The sequence below is a fragment of the Anolis sagrei genome, chromosome 1 (genome assembly GCF_037176765.1).
Source record: "Anolis sagrei isolate rAnoSag1 chromosome 1, rAnoSag1.mat, whole genome shotgun sequence".
Lineage (NCBI taxonomy): Eukaryota > Metazoa > Chordata > Lepidosauria > Squamata > Dactyloidae > Anolis > Anolis sagrei.
This window is the reverse complement of record NC_090021.1, coordinates 126694855-126721913: the sequence shown is the minus strand read 5'-3', so window position 1 is coordinate 126721913 and position 27059 is coordinate 126694855. Positions and strand designations below refer to the sequence as shown.

At 39.8% G+C, this 27059-nt stretch overlaps 1 protein-coding gene across 1 annotated transcript in view; it reads left to right on the top strand.

Annotated features, from left to right (window-relative positions):
• Window positions 1-2689, top strand: part of COL21A1 (collagen type XXI alpha 1 chain) — a 111852-nt gene extending 109163 nt beyond the window's left edge. The window contains exon 30 of the mRNA XM_060788089.2: window positions 1240-2689. Coding sequence (XP_060644072.2) covers window positions 1240-1427 — 188 coding nt within the window. The 3' untranslated portion in view covers window positions 1428-2689. The remainder of the gene's footprint in view (window positions 1-1239) is intronic.
• Window positions 2690-27059: the final 24370 nt, after the last annotated feature.

Below are 27059 nucleotides of genomic sequence, written 5' to 3'. Positions count from 1 at the left end.
TGTCAAGATCGTTTTGAATTCTGCTCCTGTCCTCTGGACTATTGGCTATCCCTCCCAATTTGGTGTCGTCTGCAAACTTGATGATCATGCCTTCTAGCCCTTCATCTAAGTCATTAATAAAGATGTTGAACAGGACCGGGCCCAGGACGGAACCCTGCGGCACTCCGCTCGTCACTTCTTTCCAAGATGAAGAGGAAGCATTAGTGAGCATTCATAGTTGCATGAATGGAGTTTCAGAAGTGAAATCCTAGATCAGAGCCACTGAATCAACTGAATTTACCTATGTGTTGACTAACCAACAGGATTGCATTCAAGTAGCTGCATATACTTGGATGGTACATAACTATTCATCGGTAACATCACTGTACCACTTTCTTTCCTGGGATTGCAGAACAGCTGTTGTGCATTCCTCATTACATAGGATAATAAGCAATAGGCACATTAACAGAAACGTAGTTGGTGCTTAATAGTGATATTCCACAGAAGAGTGGTGAAATGCAACCAGTGTATAATTTTGTTTTTTAAAAAAACAAAACAGTTTATTTAAGTTATAGTACATAGCAAAACAACAACTCATAGCAGATATAGTCAGGGAACAATAATATTGATGTATACATGCCTAACTACCATAATCAATCAACCAGTTATTTCTGACAAGTACATATTATCAGTTGCTTAACTTAAAACACATAGACTTGCTATTTCTACATGTTATCCACTATATTAACTCCTTACATTTCAAAGTTTAAAGGACTGAATCGGCAAATGTTTTACAGAAGCTTAATTGTACTAAAGAAGAGAGGCCTGTGTATGTCCATCTGTTACAGAGTTGTACATTTTCCTTGTATCTTTTTTGTATATGGGAATGATGTATTCCAAGTTTCAGTGGATTCCCAACTGGTGGAAGTACAGATCCAAAGCTGTGGAGTAAAGAGCACCATCTTAGTGAGTGAGGTGTACTCCTATGCCACTCATGTGGTTCATGAGGAGCATCATGACTACTTTAGCAAGTGACAAATATTACATTCACAGTGGCTGCTCCCTAATAAGTGAAGATTGCGGTTGCTGGGCTTGGATAGCCAAGTTAAATGACTATGTACTAAATAGGTGGTACAGAATTGTAGCTGTAATTCTTAACTTATCCAGATCAAGTACATCAGACAGAAAATCTTTGTCGAAATGCAGTGTATGGACATAAGCATTCCTCATGTATCTGTCTGATATGTATGTATTTTTCAGGTCCTGAAGGTCCACGTGGGATGAGTAAAGAAGGACGTCCTGGAGAAAGTGGGGAACCCGGTAAAGATGGAGAGCGTGGCAGTCCTGGAATGCCTGGACGAACTGGACCACCTGGAATTTGTGACCCATCTTTATGCTTTAGTGTAATTGCAGGAAGAGATCCATTTAGAAAAGGACCAAATTATTGAGCTGGAATGTGTTAATGATAGACTAGGCTTGATGCTTGCCTTATATGATCTTTTAAGTCTCAGGAAGACAGCTGGCAACAATCTCCTTTCCCAGGAACTAAAGTACCTCCGGTGTAAAGTGTAATATGGTAACATAATTCCATATTCAGTGTGAGACTCTCAATATGTGGAGTCTTCGGTCTAATTACTGCAAATCTCTGGGCCACAAACCTGTTAAAATTAGTTCTCTGTCATTTAAAGAAGAAAATGAAGAGAAAAAAAACCTTTTAGATCATTAACTTAGAATTTCACTCCTTTCAGTCATGACTGCCTTTATCCGGATTGGGATTCTGATATTGAGTGGAAGTGCATTTTCACCTATAACATTGAGATTCACTCTTTCAAAGTGCCCTAGCAGTGTTTTTATTGACTGCCTAAAGTTGAAGTGGGCCTCCAGTGCTCAGTGAGCAGGTATGTCACTGTGAACTATTTTGCATTCACCCCACATATATAGCTTCTTGTCATTTTAATGAAATATGGCTGGTTATTTCAGATATCTGTGAATTTCATCAGTTTCTATATGTTTCATGTTTTACCAGCTACAATATTCTTCTGTGAAATGCACGAACCCCCATTGTCATCATCTTTTTTTGTTGTCGTTGTTGGCTACTTTAACATAAAGTGTTTTCATGCCATTTCTGTTACCCATGTGGTCCTCAAAGAATTTATCCAAATATCCAATTATACATTTTCTTCTATAAATGAGAAAATCTCTGGAGGCTCCTTAAACAATTTTTTTAAAACTTAGGAAGAGCTGAATTCTAATGATAATCTGGAAAACATTTTTTTTAAATGAGAACAAAAAAGCAAAATAAAATTGCACAACAAAGTTAACCATATTTAATTTTTCAGCCCAACTATAGAGCTTAATGTCGTCATGTTTGCTATGCTCCATAGGACTGCAGTTGTCGAACAAAAGTTTACAAGATACACTTTTTTTGCTCACTATGTAACTATAGTGTATGTTATGCTGCTTCACTGTATGTTTTCAGCAAGGCATTTCTATGTTTATTTTGTGAAATGAGATACAACCCCAAAGCACTGCTGGCCATCTAATTCTCAGTTGTACAATTTCTATCAGAGTTTGAATCTTTTTTAAAGTATTAATGCATAATAATTAATGTTATTACACTTACTCAAAGCTTTATAACTGGTCGTTTGTTGTTGGTTTGTCTCTTGTCATTTGTAATATGCTTGACATTCAAGGTAAAATAAATTTTTACAGAAATTGGAGTAATGAAAGTAATTTTTATTAATGTATTTTTTCACTGGTTGAGCTGTATTTTATCCAAAGCATCTTCTGCAACTATCATCTCCCCACGTGATTATCTATATCTTTAGTCACCTCTGGATTCACACAGTTTGGGTCCAGCCTATCTTCATGATCACATCCCCCATATGAGCTGGTGCAGGCTCTAAGATCTGATGGGGAGGTTCTCCTTTTGGTCCCACCTCTGTCTCAAGTGCGGTCGGTAGGGACGAGGGAGAGGGCCTTCTCAGTGGTGACCCCCTCGCTCTGGAATGCCCTCCCCAGATAACTTAGGCAAGACCCCACACTACAGCACTTGCGGAAAGAGCTAAAAACTAGGCTCTTTCAACAGGGCTTTGATAATGTTTAAGATAGAAGCCAAACTACTATCTTTAGCCAGGGAAGGCTAAATATTTATTTATATTTATTTATTAATGCACTTGTATACCCCTAATATCTCAGCCTGAATCGGCGACTCATTGCGGTTTACAACACTTAAAAACAACAATATTCAGATTAAAAGCATAAAACACATATACAATACACAGTATTGGGCCACCAATACAGACCAGTGCATCTCTTAACTCAAATCATAATCCAATTTCGTTGTCTGTAATTGCCAGTCCTTGATCAACAACTTCATCGCACCGGATTAGCATGGATCATTTAATCAATGTCTATTGCCATATTTAACTGACTTTATTGCATTTGCTAATTTTATAAGCCTGGTTTTAAATATGTGATTGGTTTTAATGTTGATACACTGTATTTGATATGTTGTGTGGCACCATTGTGTGCTATTTGTAAGCTGCCCCGAATCCCTACAGGAGTCCCTATGATGGCGGGGTATCTTTAAATCCTCATATCGTGTCAACTTTTCCAGTTGTTTCTCTTCAATCCTGCTGTTGCCTGGGATTGTAACATTGAATATCCATACTTTGTTTTTTTTAAACATGATTGTGAGGTCAGGAGTATTGTGCTCCAAAACTCTTGTCAGTCTGAATCCGGAAATCCCAGAGTAGTTTGACGTGTTCATTCTCTGTAACTGTTTCCGACTTGTGATCCCACCAGTTCTTTGTCACAGGCGGATGGTATTTGTGGCACAAGTTTCAGTGAATTGTCTGAGCAACGGTGTTATGCCTCTGTTTGCAGTTGGTCTGCACAATCTTCTTGCAGCAGCTGGGGATGTGATCTATTGTTTCATCTGCTCCCTTGCAGAGTCTACACTTGGAATCTGTCGTCGACTTTTCAATTTTGGCTATGATGGCATTTGTTCTAATGGCTTGTTTTTGGGCTGCCAGAATCAGGCCCTCCGTCTCCTTTTACAAAGTTCCATTTGTGAGCCACAGCCATGTTTTTTCTTCTTCAATTCTCTCTCTCAATTTTTCCCAGGAACTGTCCATGGAGAGCCTTCTTTTGCCAGTTTTCTCTGCACTGTATTTTTACAGTATTCCCTCTTTGTCTTTTACACTTGAAGCAGTTTTCTACTATTGACTTCTATCAATGCTGGTTCTTGACTGTCTTTCACATAATCTGCCAGTACATATTTCTCTTCTTCTGTTTGTTTCACTTGCTGAAGCCCTCTGCCTCCTGATTTTCTGGGCAGGTAAAACCTGTTAACATCACTATGCGGGTGCAATGAGTAGTGGATTGTCATCAATTTTCTTGTATGGACATTTCATTGTCGTCTTAGCAGGATAATGCTGTCCAATTACACATATCTTAATAATTTTTGGTGTTGCCTTTCTTATTGTTTCCAATTATGGTACAATGGAGAGAAACTTGTGGGGTGGTTTCAGCCCAAAAACATTTTGTGGAGACACTTGGGGACCTGCAAAGACTGAGCTGGGTCATATGCTGTGTAGAATCTGAACATTGTGCACACAAAGTGAGGCATAAAAGTAATTTGGGCATTGCCCTCTCCATGGCCAGAGGAGTTGCTGAAATATGGCATGTGTTACAGACATGAATCACCCAAAGGAAAGAAGGAGTGCAGTAGAATAGTTTGGGACAGGAAGAAATGAGAGCAAGAAGATGGGAAACTGGAAGTAGGAGAAGTGTGTTCCCAGAGAGTCAGGGAGACAATAGAATTTGCATTTTTATGCATTGATTCAAAACTGTCATCCAAGTTTTTTGTCTCTAGCTTCTAGTTTGTTATTACAAGTAGGCTAATGAAATGAAGTTTGGATGGCAGACAAACCAAAAATGTGTGCCGCCCATCTGATTATTAGTTCACATGAGTGTGTGACAGTTCCTGCATGTTAAGTTTTTGTAACTGTTGTTGGAGTTCTATTTTTATTAACAGAATAAAATAAAATGAATATTTTATAGGAAATAAATTCCACTGTCTTTAGTGGAGCTTCATCTGTGTTGACATGCCTACCAGTGTTGATATGTAAGCCTGAAATATTAGGATACTGGATTCCCTCCAGGTTTATTGCAACTTTTCACTAGTCTGTGTATTATCTTTCTAACCCTCCTTGTAATGTGTTGAATGGATGGTGTGCACCATCTTTTCCCTTCCTTTCAGTTGGGCTTCAGTCCTGAACTACTGTTGCTTTCTCTCTACACTTCGTTTCTCAGTAAACTGGTATGGTCCCTTGGCCTTCAACCTCATTCTTTATATTGACAATATTCAGTTATATTTTATAGCATCAGAATTTTCTGCCAGATACCAAATGCATCACGGCATTTATCTGAACTATTTCAAAGTAGATGTTTCATCATCTGCAGAAATGTAGTATAGCAGAGAGGGAATTTAGAGAGTTTAATTTCCTTGAAGACTTCTCAATATACATTTTCTACCTATAATAATAATGTGTTCCATTCAGTCATACAGAGAATGTACACAACCGTGGTTTCTTTTTTGTCTCATTTGTCTTTTGTCCCTCATTTTCAGCCTGTAATGTACTCGTATCACTTTTTTCCATAATCACGTTACCAGAATTAGATTGCGTTTATCTCTCTCTGTTCATGATTCAGTCTTTCTTCTTCTGGAATATAGTAACCTTCTTTTTTTTCTTCTTTTTTTTCCTTTGGCTTTCTATTAATGCATCTTCGTCTTGTACTTAAATTGATAGCAAATTTGAATTGCCTTCCCAAATACTTCTGGGCTGCTTCTTAAATCACAGCTTTGAATCCAAAGTATAAGGTTTTGAACATTTTTATCTTTTTAAGCTTTGAACTTTTTATTCTTATGATGTTGAGTAACCAGAATGTGCACATCTGCGTTCCTCCTTTCCACATGTGCCCTTATTAAAGTGTATTGTTTTGTATTTGTGTGGATGTCCTTTATTGTTCTGTTCAGTTGACCATCATGTACATTGATGGTGCTATATAAGATGATGTCCTGTACGTATGCATCTGGGAGGCATTTCTACTGAGCTTGACTCAGACTTGGCATATATTGCAATATGATGTTCCAGAAGAATGCTCAAAGAGTAGCAAACATCTGTTTACTTAACATTCTATAACTCTATAAATACAACTCTATAAATATAAATAGGAGTTGAAAGGTTCCTGTGAATGTGTTGTCGAAGGCTTTCATAGCTGTAATCACTGGGCTGTATATATCTGTGGATATATAAACCTCACTTGCCTAGTTTCTAACAGAACTCACCTCTGAAAATGCCTGCCATAGATGTGGGTGAAATGTCAGGAGAGAATGCTTCTGGAACATGGCCATACAGCCCAGAAAAATCGCAGCAATACATTTCCTGTGAATGATTTTATAAAACACCACTAATAAATCAGGTTTCAATTGAAACACGCATTGAAGAAAATATCAAGTGCAATGATTATATATATAAATATATTAGTACAACAATTCCCTGAATTGTTTTGGAGGTGAAATATCATTTTTCTCTAGATGGCAAAAGATGTTGCTACTATGGATAGAAATCTTACTTCACACATTATAGCCAGCAGATGGCAGCAGAGCAAAATCCTTTGGCACACATTTTAACCTAATAAATGTAATTGTCTCCAATATTTTAAACCTTTTCTTTCATTCATTAATTCTTTATTATTATTATTATTATTATTATTATTATTATTATTATTGCTGCACTGGCTTGTCCTCAGATTAGTGTCTTATCCTTTTCTTACTATGCAGAGATAGAATGTCTGTTCTTTCAAAACTTTTGCTGGGCATGTGTTGGCATTTGGTTTTCAGGCTCTAGCTGTTGATAAACAGCTTCAATCACAATACTGGGAGCTAGTTTCAGGGGATGGAAGCCTGTTATGGTTTGATAGTGACATAAATGTCAGTTGTGTAATTGTGATATTCTATATAGGGCCACATAATCTCAGTGATGCATTAATCTCAGAGAGGCCTGCCAATTTCTTATCAACTCAAGAAGAATTGAAGATCTGTTTCCTCCATAAAGGAAAGAAGAGAACAAATCTGAAACAGTTTCTGCGCAGAGACCTGAAATAGATTCTCCAAGGATTCCTCTTGCCGTTCCTATTTGGCACTTCTATACTGGAGCTGAGAGAAGCAACTACTAAGTCAAATGATGTCCCACACAGTTTATGGATGGATAACTTAGAGCACTAAAGCCTTGATTCAGCTGGCCTCCCTGCCCTTAAAAAACAATAATTCCAAGTGTGTCAGGAGTGTGGCTGAAGTGGGCAGGTTGACAAAAGAATTGGATTTTTAATTTCATTGCAGAGCCGCCTTGTCTATCACTGTGCCACAAAAATGCGGAGTCTTATTTACACATGTTTTTCTTTAAGGGCTCAATAAGACTGTTTCCCAGCAAGTTACATAATTATGTGCACTTCTAATTGACATTTTAGAGCCAAATTAAATGCTGCTCACATTGATTTAAAAGTGCCATGGTGTGTGTATGTGTGTGGGGAGGGGAGGGAGGAATAGGACTAAAATATTGAATGGCTGCAAAGTGTCTGTACAGTCCCAATCTAAATTTAGGGGTCGCACATCTGTTATTTGCAATGAGATGAAAGGAAGATAAGCACTGATTTAATGAAGAAAAGGACATGAACTGGCAAGCTGAAGGCGTGGGATACTTTTGGGAGATAAGGGGTGCATTTGCCCCAAAAAGATGGGTTTAAGGGCTGAATCCAGCCAAGTTCCTGCTTTTAAATGCCTTCCTGGAGCCCTCAGTGGCGCAGTGGGTTAAACTGTCGAGCTGCTGAACTTGTTGACTGAAAGGTCACAGGTTCAAATCCGAGGAGCGGTGTGAGCTCCCGCTGTTATCCCCAGCTTCTGCCAACCTAGCAGTTCAAAAACATGCAAATGTGAGTAGATCAAAAGGTACTACTCCGGTGGTAAGGTAACAGCACTCCATGCAGTCATGCTGGCCATATGACCTTGGAGGTGTCTACGGACAACGCTGGCTCTTTGGCTTAGAAATGGAGATGAGCACCAACCCCCCAGAGTCAGACACGACTGGACTTAATGTCAGGCAAAAACCTTTAGCTAAATGTCTTCCTACACTCCTATACAGCCATGGAACAATCTCACCATGGTTTGGCCCTCTAATAAACATTTTAGGCTTCCCTGACTGAAGTGACTCAAAAGTCAATAGAAGAATAATTCATCCTTACTCTTTATGGGGCTCAGCTCCAATCTCTTTCTCCATGTTGGCTCACTTCAGTGTTGGAACTAGGTGGGGAGAAAACAGCTCAAAGCCCTGGGAAGCAATGAGTCAGAGGAAGGATCTCATCTTAGAATAAAAGTAATACATATAACATGTCTGCTACACTTTTTGAGCCCCAAGGGGCTCCCTCCACACTCAGCAAAACGGAACCATTGTCTTTCCCTAAAACAAACTCATTCCAGGAAACACAAATGATTTTGTCTTCGTACTGTTATTTCTCAAGGATCTCCCTAACCTGATTATAATCAAAATATGTCCCTTTGCACAATCCTCTAATGAATCCTGTAACAAATCATATTCTTTACCTTATATCAAACATTACATTGGGAATGCTGTGTTTTTTAAGGCTTAGCTTTTGTAGGTTTTCAAAATCAGTTCGTGAACTGAAATTTATTTCATTGATTCCAGTTTATAATTTCTGTTGCTTTCCTGAATTTGTAGAGAACAACTATTATCCTGAGTACCTAAGGATAATTTTCTTCCTCTATAATTCGGAATATTTTGACCTCATCGCCAGCTATTGGCTTTCTGGTTTTCTTCTTGGTTTCTGTTAATTTCCATGTTACAATTTGCTTGATCCAAGATACCATGGCCATATTATGGACATGGTCATTGTGAAGGACAGGCTGCCAGCCTGTTGCAGATGTCCCACCAATATTTTTGATATCTCACCTCTGCCACCATATAGTGTAAAGGATGAACCAGTCAGGCGAGGGTGTTTTAAATATCTTTGCCACCAACAATATAAAGGCAGGGGATGTTTAATTCTGTTGCCACCTTTTTTGTTCAGGAGCCTTGCTTATTTTAAGTTGAGGCTTAGAGAAGAGAGTGAGCCTTTGCACAAGATGAAACAAGAACTGTTTGTTTGTATCCTTTGACTTACATCAGCGCGATGGTTTCAAGAGTATATATACAGTACAGATGCTTGGTGGTTACAATGATGTGATTAATCTCTTATGAAGAAGTTATAAAAACAAAGTTTCTGTGTGACTTTCGTTCAAGCATTTCTTCCGCCTTTCCTTCCTAAAAGGCTTTTATAATAACTCCTAAAAACTGATTTCTAAAGAAAGAAAACCTACCATCTTTAACCGGACACAGTGGAAGAGACTTAAAAAGCCAAAAAACAAAAACAAAAAAACCCATTACAATGCATGTGCAAATCCACATATATACACAAATATACACACACAAAACACATATACACAGACTGGGCCACAGCAACGTGTGACAGGGGATGGCTAGTAAATAAATAAAAATAAATCCACAAGCATGTGGATAATTTCAACAAAAAGGAAGAAACCATGAAAATGAACAAAATCTGACTTCCAGTATTAAAAAAACCTCTAAAATTATAATAGTAAATAAAGAACAACACTCAAACACAGGGGAACTCCAGATAAGAAATAATCAGGGACAGCTAATCACTTCTCACAAAGGATTCCCCCAGGCAGTAACAAGCCACACCAAAAAACTGTCAGGCCATCAAATGCTAATCGAAGTGGCCAATTGAAACATTCACACCTAGCTCCAACAGACAAGAGTTTTTTCTCCCACCCTGGACTTTCCACAGATATATAAACCCATTTTTCCTAGTTTCCAACAAACCTCACAACCTCTGAGGATGCCTGCCATAGATGCATGTGAAACGTCAAGAGGGAATGCTTCTAGAACATGGCCGTATAGCCAAAGAGCCTACAATAACCCAGTTATTCTGGCCATGAAAGCCTTCAACAATACCATGGCCATACTTCCATTTAGCAAAGCAATTTTCCATTGTTCTGTAAAGTTTTTCAAAATTATATTTATAAAAGCAACTTTGCAATTCTAAAGAAGGCTTGCAACAACAACAATAACAATAATAACTTCTGAACAATGAATCAGTGCAAGGAGATAAGGAGAGTGACAGAGCAGGACAATCCTATCCCTTCTGCTAATCCATCAGGCCCATTAGGGTTTCCATTTCTAAGCCAAAGAGCTGGCGTTGTCCATAGACACCTCCAAGGTCATGTGGCTGGCATGAATGCATGGAGCGCCATTACCTTCCCGCTGGAGCTGTACCTATTGATCTACTCACATTTGCATGTTTTCAAACTGCTAGGTTGGCAGAAGCTGGGGCTAACAGCGGGAGCTCACACCACTCCCCTGATCTCAAACAGCTGATCTTTCGATCAGCAAGTTCAGCAGGTCAACAGTTTAACCCACTGCACCACCGGGGGCTCCAATCATAGAATCATGGAATAATAGAGTTGGAAGAGACCACATGGGCCATTCAGTTCAACCCCCTGCCATTCAGAAAAAGCCCAAAGTACCCTTGACAGATGGCCATTCAGCCTCTATTTAAATGCCTCCAAAGAAGGAGCTTCCTTCATACTCTGAGACAGAGAATTCCACTGTTGAACAGCTCTTATGGTCAGAAAGTGCTTCCGAATGTTTTAAGTTCTTTCTAATGTTTGGGTAATGTTAAATCATAGTAACAGTGTTCAAAGTACCAGCGTGATGTAATGGCTTGAGTGGAATTAAGACTCTGTGAAACCAGGGTTTGAATTTTCACTTTGCCATGGAAACCCACAGCCCCAGGGGAAACCTCTTTTGAACAACTCTTCCTAAGAAAACTTGGTTTGCCTCATGGTTGCTATAGATTGGAGAAAAAAACCTTGAAGGCATCCAGCAATGAGTTATTGTGAATACAAAGCAGTTGCCAAAATTTACTCATTCATAACTGGTTTGTAATTTTGACAGTATTGCCACAATCATAACTCCTACCCCCAACCTACTTTACTACACATCAGGTACACGAAGAGAAGGACATCCATTTGGCTGGTGATTAGAACATGTGAGAATTACATTTCCATCAGGCTTGGGCATGCTGGGCCAAGGTTGGTTACATAGTTATAAGGTAAAGGTTTTCCCCTGACATTAAGTCCAGTCGTGTCTGACCCTGGAGGTTGGTGCTCATCTCCATTTCTAAGCTGAAGAGCTGGCATTGTCCATAGACACTTCCAAGGTTATGTGGCCGGCATGACTGCATGGAGTGCCATCAGAGCGGTACATATTGATCTACTCACATTTGCATGTTTTCGAGCTGCTGGTTGGCAGAAGCTGGGGCTAGCAGTGGGAGTTCACCCTGCTCCCCGGATTTGATCCTGCAACCTTTCAGTTAGCAAGTTCAGCAGCTCAGCGGTTTAACTCATTGCACCACTGGGGATTGATAAAGAATACAGATCATACTGAAAAGCATTGTGTTATTAGGTCTGTACATTTCAACAAATACTTTATCCTTTGTGCTTGCAAATCTGACTTGCAATTTTTTTGAGTTGCTGAATTGACATATTTTGTGGGAGGTAAATGAATGACAAACGTCTAGTGTGTACAGAGAATGATCCTCCATTGCTTGCATATCATTGGGAAGGGGGATTTCCTGGTGGAATATTCTTCTGTGTAGCAATGTAAGAATCTCTCCCACAATCATTAAAAAATATAAGCCATCAAAGAACAGAACTCATGAGAAAAGTTTTCCCTCTGGGGTAGCAAATAATTGCAAGTCTCTGGAAAGTGTTTTTGGATGAGAAGCCATGACATTTCTCTAACAGGAACTCCTTTTTGGCTGTTTTTCTTTCTCTCTCTCTCTCTTAAAAACCTAATGGCATGCATCCTATGTAGCAGATGGAGATTTGTAGCGTAGATTTATGGATCCGTGTCTATATTCATGCATGCTCCATCCTTACTATCTTGGCACTATTGTCACAATCCCAATTCCCCATCAAAACCTACCTTAATAGGCAGAAACTGCATAAAATGACAGAGGTCTGTTCTGCTGGCAACTGAAGCATAGAAAAGGAGGTTTTCAACTCACTCTTACCAGTGATTTTTGGTGTGACAATTGCACCTTCCCACTGTAGTGGAGAATCATGGTGAGAGATGTTAATAACATTATCCTACTGGGGTAATAACATCATTGTACTGGGCTCTGGGGCCCCCAGTGGCATAATGGGTTAAACCCTTGTGCTGGCAGGACTGGTCAACTGATAGGTTGGAGGTTCAAATCCGAGGAGCAGGGTAAGCGCCCGTCTGTCGAGTTCTACCTTCTAATGCAAGGGAACGAGAGAAGTCTCCCACAGGATGGCAAAACATCAAACATTGTCCTTACAGCCAATTCAGCAGTTTCTCAAGTCACTCCTGACATGAAAACAAAAAAACCTGGACCCTGACAGGCAGCAAAACAGATATCCGTCTCTTGATTGGACTGCTGGCTGTTAAGAGATGTTTGGAAATTTGTGACAAGAAATTTGTGACTGTGTTTTGGATATAGAATCTTAGTGCCAGAATTCTCCATGTTAGTTATGAATGTATACTCTAGAGTCTTTTGCTTGTGACTATTTTGTATTCATGATCTCTACGTAGCTGCTGGTTTAGGGATATATAGTGACTGAAAGATTCCCAACTCTAGCATAATGTTTTTAAAAACATAAAGTTATAAACTTGGCATTATATTAGATTTCTTTTGACCAGAAGTTGGCCACTTGGAGTGCCTCTGGTGTCACTGTGAGAAGGTCCTTCATTGCACATGTGGCAGGGCCCAAACTGCATTGTGGTTTGCTCTTCTCCTCACTCGCATGTTGTGGACTTCACTTTGTAGCCCCCAGTTCTGAATACTGGCTCTGCTTCTTGTGGTACCAGAGCACAGTCTGTTCAGTGCCTTCCAAGTCGCTCAGTCTTCTGTGTACCGGGGGGGGGGGGGGGGTCTCATCCAGTACTTGCCATGGACTGAGGTTCCGGGTTTAACCTGCCACTTTTGGACACTCTCTTGCTGAGGTGTTCCTGCGAATATTTCTGTAGATCTTAGAAAGCTGTTTCTTGATTTAAGGCATTGGCATACTGCCTGGTATCCAAACAGAGGATGGGCCCAAGATGTTAATGCCTTGGTCCTTTCATTACTGGCTGCTACTTCCCGAAACTGCATTCCGAAACTGCATTATATGACAGTAAATAATTATGATCCCCATCATCACCACTATGACAATAACAAGTACTACTATGTACTACTATGATAATCAGCAGTAGTCGCATTGTCATAGTCATCAAACTGCAAAGAGTTGGGTTGCTTAGACTGTAATTTTCTTTGATATAATTTGAAAGGAAGGCATTTTTTCCTAAAGAAACACCAAACAACCAAATGTTCTATTTCTGTCCATCATTCCTGGACTTTAGAGGGAACATTCCGATGGCAGTTAATATAATTGTAGTAAATTCAAAACTTGTCTTGCACTTTTGCCATTCAAGTTAAACCGCATCAATTTGATGCCAATAAACCATTCAGTGATATTTATATTTTTGGACGAAATATGTATTTGTGATGCAAACAGGAGCTTATGTGAAAAAAAAAACTGGAATTAAATTGTATATTTTTAAACGAATGATTCTGAAAATGTTATTTATTTCATTGTAGTTGCTCTAATATTTATGCATGGCCTTACTGTGTAAACATGGGAAGTGACGACGGTTATCTACAGGAGAAATAGACAGTCTAATGCTCCCTGGATTGGATCCCAGTTTATTGGCCCCATCCAATTCTTCTGTGTTAGCAGAGTCATTAGCCTCTCCAAATGAATTTCTATGAATTAGGACAGAGAGTTTGGCCACCATGTTGCCCTGAAGGTTTTCTTCTTTTATTTTCATTCCATGATTAAGTAACATCTTGGAAAGTTAAGTGAAAATTCTGGTGCTGCACCAGGAAAAAAATGTCTGATTTTTTTTTATCCTAATGCTATTAACACTTTCTATTGCTAATCAGTAAATGTAAAATGCGTAAAGCTGCAAAATACTTTAAGCCACATTGGAACCAGAGGTTTGGAAACCAAATGAGTAGATAAATGTCTTTTTCAAACTTTATTATTTTCTTGGCACTACCATGGATTTGCTGTGTGGTCTTTGGCAGGATAGTTCAAGACAACATTGTCAATGGAAAGGGAGAAACAAGATTTTGGTGAGATGCAGCAGTAATCATATTTGCTCATTAGTACCATCCTTCTGAATTCAACAGGGACATATTTATTGTTATATGCCATCAAATCAGCTCCAGCCGATGGCAACTTTCTCCCAAGTTTTCATGGTAAGATTTGTCCAGATGCAGTTTGGCATTGCCTTTCAAAAAGAGCATGATTTGCCCCAGGTCACTCAGGTCCCAACTACACTGCTATATAATGCAATTTCAAGATGCAGTTTAACACCACACAGTGCTATAGAGACACAGTTTTATAAGGTCTTTAGACTTCTGCCTCACTAAACTGCCTCACTAAACTGTAAATCTCAGAATTCCATAGCACTTACAATAGTGTCAAACTGTATTCATTCTACAGTGTGAACAGTGGAGCCAGTTCCGAATCAGAAGTAGCCTGTTTACACCAAAATGCAGGGCTGCTCTGGAGCTTTGGGAAAGCTCTAGAGCCTTTCCTGATTTTGCCTCATGCTGGGAAAAACTGTATTGTGGCCCTCTCCTGCAACTGAGATTTTTTTTTGTCATGTCAGGAGCGACTTGAGAAACTGCAGGTTGCTTCTGGTGTGAGAGAATTGGCCATCTGCAAGGACATTGCCTAGGGGATGCCCAGATGATTTGATGTTTTTATCATCCTTGTGGGAGGTTTCTCTCATGTCCCCGCATGAGGAGCTGGAGCTGATAGAAGGAGCTCATCCACCTCTCTCCGGATTTGAACCTCCAACCTGTCGGTCTTCAGTCCTGCCAGCACAGGGGTTTAACCCACTGTGCCACCGGGGGCTCATCTATCATCTGGATGCCACAAAACTGATTCTCATCCACTCTGGATTAAACTATTCATGTAAATATGCCCTCAGTTGTTGAATGGGGAATAAATTGTTCCATTAACCCCACTGATTGAATGCATCTATTAGTTAGATCCTACCAATCCTCCTAATGGCATTCAAGTACTAGTACAGTAAACCTAAAAAGATCAAGGTACTCTGTGTCTTTCACTAAGGGCCTCATCTCATGGACCTTGAGAAGCATGGGGGACCATCTGTCTTGTGGAGGGAATCATACCTTTCAACCCCCAATCATCCCATTTCAAGTTTTGTCATCCCATCACACATGTTTTCCGCATGTTTTCCTCTTCTCTTCAGAAGACATTAGATTACTATTAAGAAGATGCACTGATATCAAATATCTGATGGGCTCTGTGGCTCTTTGTCCTTGAAATGGAGATGAAGTGTCCTGCAGTGGAAAAAAAATGCTCCATATGATGAGGTCATAAATGTAATGAGGACCTGTATTTAATTTGAATAATGGATATTTTATTTAAAACTCAAGAAAACCATAAAGAAATGTGGCGGTTTAGTGAAGCAGGAAAGAATAATCAAGCATGACATTTCAATATTGGGATCTGGGAATGTTGTCTGCAGTATATCTTTGATCAGATATGGAAACGGGCTTCTGCAGCATATAAAAAGTGGCAGCTATTGCTGATTTTGTGGATGTATGATGTTGGCGGGGCTTGATCTGACTCAGAGCTCAGTGTGGTGTGGCCTGGAAACATACTTTCAATGCCAGATTTGAGAACTGTTTTCATGCATGTGTTGGTCATGCACAATCAAACATAGTCTTTTTCATAGCCTATAATTAGATGTCTCATGAATCCCTAGATCTATATGATGCCAGACCTAAGGAGTCAGATTGAGCTACATCCATGTTCCTGCATCTTTGGAGGTGTGATGGGGCAGACGTTAAGGAGCAAAGACTCCTCTCCATCATATAGTTCTGAGTTCATGGGACACTCTCCCAAGAAAGGTCTGTTTGGCTCTATTTTAGTATGCTATTAATCCAACTTTTATTTTAAGCCCCTGGCTCCTGTTACTAACATTTAACTTTCTGAAGTATTTTGGATTTCATTTATCCTGCTTTATAGGCCATTTTCTTGCCCTTGAATTGCATTGACTTGGATTGCAGCTTTCTATCCATGAACACAAGACAGAGCCATCCATGGGGATTTCCTGCCTCACTCCTCCCTGTAGAATCTAAGAATGATGATTTCTCCTCACACAGGCTCCCCCATAACTCCTTTGTCATAATGCCTCCACCCTCCCTACTTGCCCGATCCTCTCTCTCCTCTGAGGTCACATTGCCTCCCAATGACATTACAGTGCCTCCCCTCAAGCAACTTACCCACTGAAGCTCCCCACGGAGGATCAGAAGGTGCCAGAGGAGGCCCCACTGGTCACAACCCACACAGCCCCAACCCAGGAAGATCTCCCACCCATGTTTGTGGGCAGGCTAGCCACAGTGGTCTGGGGAGGAGAAGGAAACATCTGAGGGGAGGAAGAGGGGAAGAAGAGAAGGAACAGCAGAGCTTCCTGCCAAGCTGCCTCAGGTCAGCAGGGTCCCTCCCCTAAGCCCAGTGCATTGGAGACCTCCAAGCCTGGCTCTGCATCCTCTATTCATAACCCCTCAGCCTTCCACAAGCCCACTGCCTTGGTGTTCTCCAACCTGAATACTTTGCCTAGAGCCTTGGCCTTCTTCAGCCCCACCCTCATCCCCAGCACCCCCTACCCACAAACTCAAAGGAGACCAACTTGCACACAATGGATTAGGCTGCAAGATTGTCACCACCAACAGACCATGCAGGCCACGGGTGCACAGGGGGATTCCTGCCTTCCCATATAAGTGTAAAAACTAACCACTCTTTATGTAGTGGTGCAAGTGCCTTCCCATCTGTCCACCATCTCTGCCTGTTGCATGGCTTCTGTTGTATGCTTCATGCCAATGGCAATTATTTGCTCAGTAAGAGCATACCTTCACATTTACATTAGTTCAAAACATCACTTTCCAAATGCTTCTGTATTTTGGAACTAAGGCACACTGCCAGAAAAGTACAAAGACTCAGCAATTGCATTTTCAATTGTCACATGAGCTATGGCCAATAAATGCGTATTAAAGAGGTTTTTGTCAACACTCTTGCCTGTGACTGATGCTATAAGGATAAACACCAGTGCCACCCCCACCTTAGGAAAAGTATAACATGGATTGTGTCAAATTCTGGGAACCACAATTGAAGGAAGATGTTGACAAGCTGGAATGTGTCCAGAGGAGGGTGACTAAAACGATCAAGGGTCTGGAGAACAAGCCCTATGACGAGCGGCTTAAAGAGCTGGGCATATTTAGCCTGAAGAAGAGAAGGCTGAGAGGAGATATGATAGCCATGTATAAATATGGGAGAGGAAGTCACAGGGAGGAGGGAGCAAGCTTTTTTTCTGCTTCTCTGGAGACTAGGACGCAATGGAACAATGGCTTCAAACTACAAGAAAGAAGATTCCATCTGAACATTAGGAAGAACTTCCTGACTGTAAGAGCCATTCAGCAGTGGAACTCTCTGCCTTGGAGTGTGGTGGAGGCTCCTTCTTTGGAAGCTTTTAAACAGAGGCTGGATGGCCATCTATCAGGGGTGCTTTGAATGCAATCTTCCTGCTTCTTGGCAGGAGGTTGGACTGGATGGCCCATGAGGTCTCTTCCAACTCTATGATTCTATGATTGAGTGTAGATCTTGGAAAGGAACATGTTCCTCAGGATTACAATTGCACAAACATGATATACTATTGTAGTTATGTACACTCTATGTATATACACAACATAGTATAAACAGTGAAGTAGAACTATTAAAATACATGACGCATAACTCTTTTGTATTCATGTTCTCCTGGTAGCCTCTAGTTTAGAGGCTATGTGGGGATCAATATCAGCAGAGCAGGAGCCACTATGGTTGTTTGGGATCTGCTCTTGTTGATCAAAAAACAGCTGATTGAAAAATTGCAGGAAGGGTCCTGCTTCTGCCAGTCATACTGGAGATCGCTCAAGGAAGAATGTTTGGGCCTGTCAATCATCTGCTTCTGAGCTATAGTGAACAAAGCCCATCAATCACAGCAGCTGCTTCCCAGGAAGTAGGGATGGGTTTCATTGTGTAGCATTTTTATTGTGTTTGTATATGCACAAACACAATACAGTGTAGAGGTTATTTATGTGGCTTAAGGCACTGGGAACTTTGCATAGCAAATTCCGAAGAGAGCTGTCTGTGTTGAGTGCTAGGAAATATCTGGCTTGTAGGCTTGCTGGACAAAAAATCGTACGTCCTAGCTGAACACAATTCAATATCTTGGTTGGAAATTGGCATGGAAACAAAAGTTCCAAAGTAGAATTTGCTTTTGTGAAACCAAAGAAGACTTTTGATATGTGTTGCAAGTATTTTCACACTATTTCCCAGAAAGCAGGTCACTGAAATACAATAAAAATCATACAATCGTAATAATGCTCAGATCTTGCATCAGGCAGGACTGTTTCCATTCAATTTTTAGCATTTTTAGCTGACTTTCCTAACATTTTTTTCCTTAAAAAATAACACACTACATGCACCTACGTAGAATTGCTTCATACTAGTAATGGCCAAATCTTCTAGTTTGACATTTTTCCTCTTTAAAATATTTAAAATCTCAACTTCTTTCCAGATTATTTATGAAGAAATTTGTGAGGTTTGGTAAGTTCTTATGAAAATGAACCAAATAAAAATCTCTGCCATTTGTAATTAATCACATTCAGGAGGTATGCAATTCTCAGCATGGAGAAGAACATGCCGTACCTGCCAGCCAAAAATTGTAAAAAAAAAAAAAAAAGCATGTAGAAAAAATTGGAACAAACCTTGTTCATTGCCTTAAACATGGGATTAAAAGCCAGTGTTTGAAGAGCTAATCAATTAAGTGTTCTGTTTAGATAGACTAATTAATTATTTTACTTTCTCTAGAATTTTAGAATTGCAAAGTTTAAGTTTTCCTCCCTCAACACTTAAATGACATTCTTATCTATCTGTAGTCATGATTCTGGTGGACTTATGCAAAACATTTACAGAATGTGTAGACATACAAATTAATCAGTTTTTGTTTCTCAGATATGAAAACAATAGTCATAAAGCACTGAAATAAATCATTTCCAAAATTATAAGTTCAATTTTTTGTTTCGATCTCTTATCAATCTTCAAATTCTCCCACAATCCAAATGATGAAAAGGAAACAAGCAACACAATATGTTATGATGGAGGTGAATGTTTAGAGTAACAAATTACCCAGGGCAGGGGTCGCAATAAGCGACTTCTTAAAAATAACTTTTCATGCTCTGATTATAAGCAATAATTAGGAAGATTAGCATCATAGCAAGCCCCAGTTCCTATGATGTGTTGCTGCTAAAGGTTGCTGAAAGGCCCCAAAATCTGAAATTATCCACATAGTTGGCTGAGATGACAAGACCTTTGCCTTCTGATGATTCAATGTACACAAACCTAGTTCAACACATATTAACAGCACTGTGTATAAAATTACCTTCAGGCTATGTGTCTACAGTACATATGAAACATCAAAGCATTGTCTGACCCCTATCCAAATCTCTCTCTCTCTCTCACACACACAAATATCCAGATATATATATATATATATATATATATATATATATATATATATATATATCACATTTATACCCCATCCTTCTCAACCTCCAAAGAGGGACTTGGGATGGCTTCCAACAGGCAATTATTCGATGCAGTATGGTTAGTGACATGGATTCTGCTACTGTGGGCAGTTCCAGACAGCACTAAATCATGTGCTTTAGTCAGGGGCAAAAAAACCAAAAAAAAAAAAAAACCAAAAAAAAACCAAAAACAAAACAGGACCTCAGAAGATGTCCAAATACAAACTTTTTGGTCCTGAGATTTCTGATTCCATTGTCAACACTTATTGCTTTGTCAAGGGATTTTGCAGCCCCCAAGATGGCCACCACAGGACGCCCACCAGAAATGTTGGCAGTTTTTAAAGTAAAAAATCTTAGCATGCAAAGATGCAAATCATTGTATAAGTTTTGTTCCTCGGTTATATAAGCTGCAGGGCCATCTGTGCAGACAGGGTGTTGTTCCTGGGTCATACATGTCTGCTCCTGATGGCTGTTATTGTAAAATGATGTATAACATTGACTAGGGGGGCACAACTTGGTCCTGGTCAGAGAAAGCGTGCCCTCCATCCATTTCATGAAGTTCCTGGCACACAAAGTTTTCGTGTTCTACTCAACTGTCACCTTCTTTTTAGGAACCGGCCAAGCAGGAAAAACATCTAAAACCCAGGAATGAATCGATATAAAAAAAATCCCATGATTCCTGAGTGCAGGGACGTACAGACATTCAAATATGTTGGTTTTCAGCTCAGAGCCAGGATATTCCTGCAACTGAAAATCTCAAGTTTTTTGAAGTTTGTAGCATTTCCTCCCGCTGTTTGAGGGAACATCATCTGGCCACCCTCCATTTTGCAGGAGTTCCTGGTATAAAGATACTGTCTGGACAGGCCCTGAAACTGCTATTATGGTGCTCAGCTTTATGCCATGTGTTGATGAATCCCTTTAGCCAACAAGGCATGACCCCTTGTAAAATAGAACCTAGCTTGAACTGTGTCTATCTCTCAAAGACTTTACCTCTCCTCATAAAGACTTTGTAGTGTGACTAAGGAGAAGAGAAAGTCTAAAATTCTTGTCAGTTAATAAATTCTTGTTCCCTGTGTAGCCAGTTCACCTTCCAAGTAGTTAAGATAGCGTCGGGCAGAACATTTATATATATTTAAAAAGTCCAACTCCAAAGCACTCTTGATCCCAAGCATTTTAGATGGGAGATATTCAACATATAGCTATGTATTTTTTCTGAATACAACATTGCTCTGAATTTTATTGTGTAGAAATTCATCTTACAAAAGCCCACCCAAATACTCAAGGAAATATCACAGCAAGGCGCCAGGTGCTAATATCATTAGTTTATTTTGTTTTTGGGTAGGAAGACATCAGGAAGTGTATGTGCAGATGAACTTTGTTTGAATGTGTACCCTATTGCTAAATATACTTCAAGGCAAAGGATCCAAAGAGTTTTGTAGTCACATCTAAAGTGCTTAGCTACAGTGACAAATCATTGCCAATTTCTGTTTTGGAATATAGCCTATTGTGTTATAGTAGATGCTGTGCCAGAGGGTTTCCTGCACTTCATTAATGGTTGTCAGGGGTTCCTGTACAGAGAGAGAACATCAGTCTATTAAAAGCAAATTATGAAAACCCACTATTTTTTGTTTTCTACATGCAAATCCAATAAAGCCCTGAGCAGTATGACCACTACCAATCTATAGACTTTGGCTCTAGAAAGTAGTCAAACAATCATGGTTGTAGAAAATATCCACCAACTCAAACATAACATTAAACCATGGCCTATTTCTATGGACCCTTCCCTACAGGCCCAATATCCCAGGATCTTCTGCTTTAAACTGGATTATATGAATCAACACTGCCAGATAACTGGCATTAACTGAAAACAGGATTGGGTCCTAGGATATAAGGCATGTCTGGAAGAGCCTTATAAGAATAAATAGAACCATTGAATCAATTGGATATACTTACACATTGACTTACCATTCAGTGATTTGTTCAACGGGCCAGCACTAGCTGGGACTAATCAGTAGAATTCCAGCCTTTGTATGCTCCCTTCCTCCCATTCTTATTACAGTGTCTGAGTGTGTGACTTGTTTATTAGAAAGAATACCAGAAGTGCCAAATTAAGGCTTGTGGTCACCATCTGCACCAGCTGTTTTGCAGTCTTGGTTGGCTTGGATGACACAAGTACAAACCAATAGATTGTGGATTAAGATGTAATATGACTTGTACGAAATAACAAGAACTTCATTGAAGATATGTAAAAAAAAAGTGGGGAGTGGGAGCATAAATGCTTATTCCAGACACTGTGGTAAATGAGGGGCTTTAGTTTTAGCAGGGTACAGATCATATTTTGTTAGAATTGTAAAGGCCACAAACTTGATTAATTACAGCTGAATAGGTTTGGCTCACAGAATGGATTCAGATCCAGACATTGATCAACCTGCCTGCCAAAAAATGGAAATTCATTAATCCACCTGGTGAATGGGTAGCAATAGAATGACAGGTATGGCAATCAAGTCTGGAAGATGCCATTCCTTGCTTCCCTGCTACTTGGATATGGCTTGGCTGCCTGATTTGAATATGACCTTGTTGCACACATCCTCAAGGTCCCTTAAGAGTATCAGGTATGATGGATCACAGGCTCTGTCGATTTCCATGCCAAAACCACCCAAAATTGTAAAGTCACATTAGCAGTGTGATGCTACTAACAAAACCATCATCCATACAAAACCCCAAATTTTGAGGGAGGGAGGTTATTGATGATGGTTAAAACTGATTGCCTGGCACCATACTGTTGGAAGCACCTTATGTGGTCCAGGAGATGGCTTGACTGAACCCATCACTTGCTGTCAAACCCACCTCCAACTTGACAACCAGACCGTCTTGGATTGACAGGCCAAAAACATATCTCTGGAAAATTATGTGGGCCTATGGAAAGAGAAACAGCTCCAGCATTTGGAATATGTCACCCATCCTTTCCTTGCCAGCAACCACAATCTGCAGATTGGTGCTCCCAGTGAATTGGAAAACATACTTTTCTCAGCAGCAAAACCAAGATTTGGCATTATTACCAAGCAAACATGGTTAACTCTGGAAAGTTCAACAAAGTGGGAAGTGACTTTGTCAATGGGTTCTGTTCAATCGAGCCATCCTGTGTATGCCAGAAGGCTTATTTAGTTTCCATACTGAATATTTTACTTTTGAGACCCAACTCTGTTTTGATGGGTTACGTTTCAACAAAGGGTCTAAGAAGTAGATCATGTTTAAAGAGCGTATTGCAAAATTCTTAAAAATCCCATCTTGAATATCTTGAACCTTAGCTCCCATAGCTCAAACACAATGACAGTCATTCACCGGTAACAGAAAACATACTCCAGCTGTATTGCTAATATGTCAGGTAAAGAAATACTGAGACTGGGAAGAAGCTTGGCACATTTTCCCAGAGAAATAGCTGGATCCTTTACAATTTATAAATGAATAACAAAATGTTCTTCCATGTAAAATGCTTAAAACAAATGTTTCAACAAATTAGTATCACTGATTGTTTCCTAAGGGCTTGAAAGGGCAGGGGGAGGAGCACTGACAAATTGAAATATATTTGAGATTGTTCTTCTGGGAAATTGCAATATTTCATTAGGTCTATGAGAAGAAAGAGTTTCATTTATGAGGTTACCTTTGGAAAGGATGCCTACCCAGTTTTTTACTTATTAATGTCATAATGTTAATAGCTGGTATTTTGCATTGCAGTTATAGATATGTAGCCTAGAATTATGGATCTGTAACAACTGTGTTTTCAGTAAGTCTGTTTAGGAACAACCATGGTACTCTTGCCATAATTTTAAATGTTTCTCCAGGTTCACCTTAATAATCAGCAGAAATATCACTCAAATAAAGTTTATTTATTTATTTTGTATCAAAAGCATTGCATAAATTAGTATAAAACTGATAAAAATAGAAGGAGCACAAGTGGTTAAATATCTTTTGACCAAAAACGTGCAACAGTCTGGAGACTACAGACTGCATTGTCTGTACTCACCAACAATTCTTCCTCTGTACATGAGGCAGGACATTGTAGACAAGCGTACAGATGTGGAGTTATCTGTTCTGTTCCACAGTCGTACAAGGTGGAGGATTTTTTTAGGTATTGCCATTTAGCTAGGTTGTCTTTTGATTTACCCATTCCACTTCTAAGTCTGTTCAGGGACTTCCAAATTGCCCATTCTTGGTTTGCTCCTGGAGGCAGACCTTCCTGGGGAGCCATCCATTTGGGATTTTCCTGGTTTAGCTGCCCAGAGGGATACTTTTGCTGTTGCTGGAGGAACATTAAGATGAGTGGTGGTTCTCGTTAAGCTTTTCATTGATTTGAGTCTACTGGGAGGAGGCTGATAGCCATGCAGTGGATGGCTTTCACACAACCTTATTTCTCTCACAGTTAGCAGCAACTTCCTATTGCACAACAGAGGGGCAATGCCAGATAGTTGGGAGAGTGTAGTAAGAGTTCTGGTTTATGAGGTCTGATCAATGGACAGTTGGCATCCAAGGAGAAGAATGGTTCCAGCTCTTGCCAACAGCAAGTGAGATGCAACAAACAGCAGCTGCTGTTTAACATAGTGAGCTTGGGAAGGTTCAAGCCAGGAGATGTTACCTACTTACATAATTCCATATACGTAGCTAAGCAGCTGGTTTAGAATAGTGATTGGCTTTTTGCTATTTCAGGTTAAATGAAAACAATTCATGTTAAGTTTTCAAATTCTTTGGAATCTTTGAGTCTCCAAATGAGATACAATGGCATGGCAACTTCAGGAATTGGGGAAGATAGAAAAAAGAGAAGGCAAATCATTTACAACTCATGTCAAAGAGTCTCACTTTCATTCATACCATGTTGCCATCATGTAAGCCTTCCCCACAATTGTGGGCACAGTTCGTTGACGTTTACACTGCAAAATGGTATGTTTTGTGTGTGAAATTTTGTGTGTGAGAGCGATAACGTTATACATGAAATAAGTATAATGTAGATGTCACCATGTGCCTTAGATGTGCCTAATGTGATGAGACAAGATGTTCCCACATTTACTGCTAAGAGATAACATGTAAAGTGTCTTCAGTTCACAACATCAGTTGATGAAAAGTATTAAGGCACTACAATGAAGCAAAAGGGGAAAGAAAATAGATTTATTGCTTAAAGATGTTTTCTTTGAGACTTTTAAGGAGAATTTGAAGACTAATGCCAGTATTTTAAACTTGATGTGGATTTGCGGAACACAGAAGTTTCCAAATGTTGGATGGAGAAAATGTTGTTTATTCTTTTTCAGCGGGAAGTAACAGTAATCCCAGCAAGAATAAATAGCAGGAAACACATTTAGAGGAGGAAAATGGGAATTAGTTCAAACTAGAGATTGTTAACGTTACTTCCAAACTCCATCCAGACTAATTGTACTAATTATGGATATAATCAATCCAGATGAAGTTTGGAAGTGACATTAACTATTATGAATACAATCCAAAAACTTGACTATGGTACCTGAGGGCCTTCATTGTCCAACATCGCTATGATGATGTAGCATCGTCATTGTACTTATGTCTGACAATGTCAACTGTACTCCAAAACCCACCATTTTAGCCTGGGGAAAAATCTGTTTCAACTCACATTTTCTTGATTTGTAGTGGCTGCATTGATGCCACACACATGTCTATTAAATTGAAGTGAAGGAAGAATGTTTCCCTCAGTTCAGCTTACTTGTGTGTTAGATGGTAGTCCTGCAATAATAACATGTGTATACTTTGCATTATTTCTGAGCACACATCTATGGTCTATCCAGGTTTTTTATGCCATTTTATTGTATTACATGCATACAAATATATGTATATTCACATTACTGTATATGTAAGACATACGCTTTTCACCTCAAGAACAGACAAGCATCCCGAGCTCTGAGGATTACCTGGGAAGGAATCCCCCTGGAGCATTGCAGTGCACCCAAATGTCTGGGAGTCACTCTGGACCGTGCCCTGACCTACAAGAAGCACTGCCTGAATATCAAGCAAAGAGTGGGCACTAGAAATAATATCATATGAAAGCTGACTGGCACAACCTGGGGATCACAACCAGACACAGTGAAGACATCTGCCCTTGCGTTATGCTACTCTGCTGCTAAGTATGCATGCCCAGTGTGGAACACATCTCACCATGCTAAAACAGTAGATGTGGTTCTTAATGAAACATGCCGCATTATCATGGAGTGTCTGTGCCCTTCACCACTGGAAAAATTACACTGTTTAGCCGGTATTACACCACCTGACATCCACTGGGAAGTAGCAGCCAATAGTGAAAGGACCAAGGCAGTGACATCTCCAGCTCATCCCATTTGGATATCAGCCAGCACGTCAACAACTTAAATCAATAAATAGTTTTTGAAGATCTACAGAAACACTCACTGGAACACCTCAGCAAGCGAGAATCCAAAAGTGGCAGGCTCAAACCCAGAACCTCAATCAATGGCTGATACCAAATGAGAGACCCCCCCTGGGCACACAGAAAACTGGGCCACTTGGAAGGCGCTGAACAGACTGCGCTCTGACACCACGAGATGCAGAGCCAACCTTCAGAAATGGGGCTACAAAATGGAGTTCACGACATGTGAGTGTGGAGAAGAGCAAACTACAGACCACCTGCTGCAATGCAACCTGAGCCCTGCTACATGCACAATGGAGGACCTTCTTGCGGCAACACCAGAGGCACTCCAAGTGGCCAGATACTGGTCAAAGGACATTTAATCAACTACCAAGCTTGCAAACTTTGTGTTTTGTTTGTTTGTTTGTTAAAAATGCAATGCAACTGTTTGGTCTGCCCCTGACACGATAAATAAATAAATATTACTGTATACACATATGACTTGTCAGGGCATTGGTCATCCTATTAAGCAAAGAACTTTTTGTTAAACTGAAGATTTTGCTATAGTTTTTGAATGAATATCTCATTGAATCTCAACCAATTCAACATAGTTGGCAGCCATAAACCCAAAGTTTATGGAGTATAGCAACTACTTTCAAAGTAAGTGTTGCACACTTAAACAGGAACAGCACACTTTCAAACCAGGACAAGAAAATTTGTCAAATTTTGTTACATAGTGTCATTACTATTTTGAAAAGTTGGCAATGCTAGCAGATACTTATCACTGGGCATCCAAATCAGCTTATATATAAGATTGCTGATGGTCCAG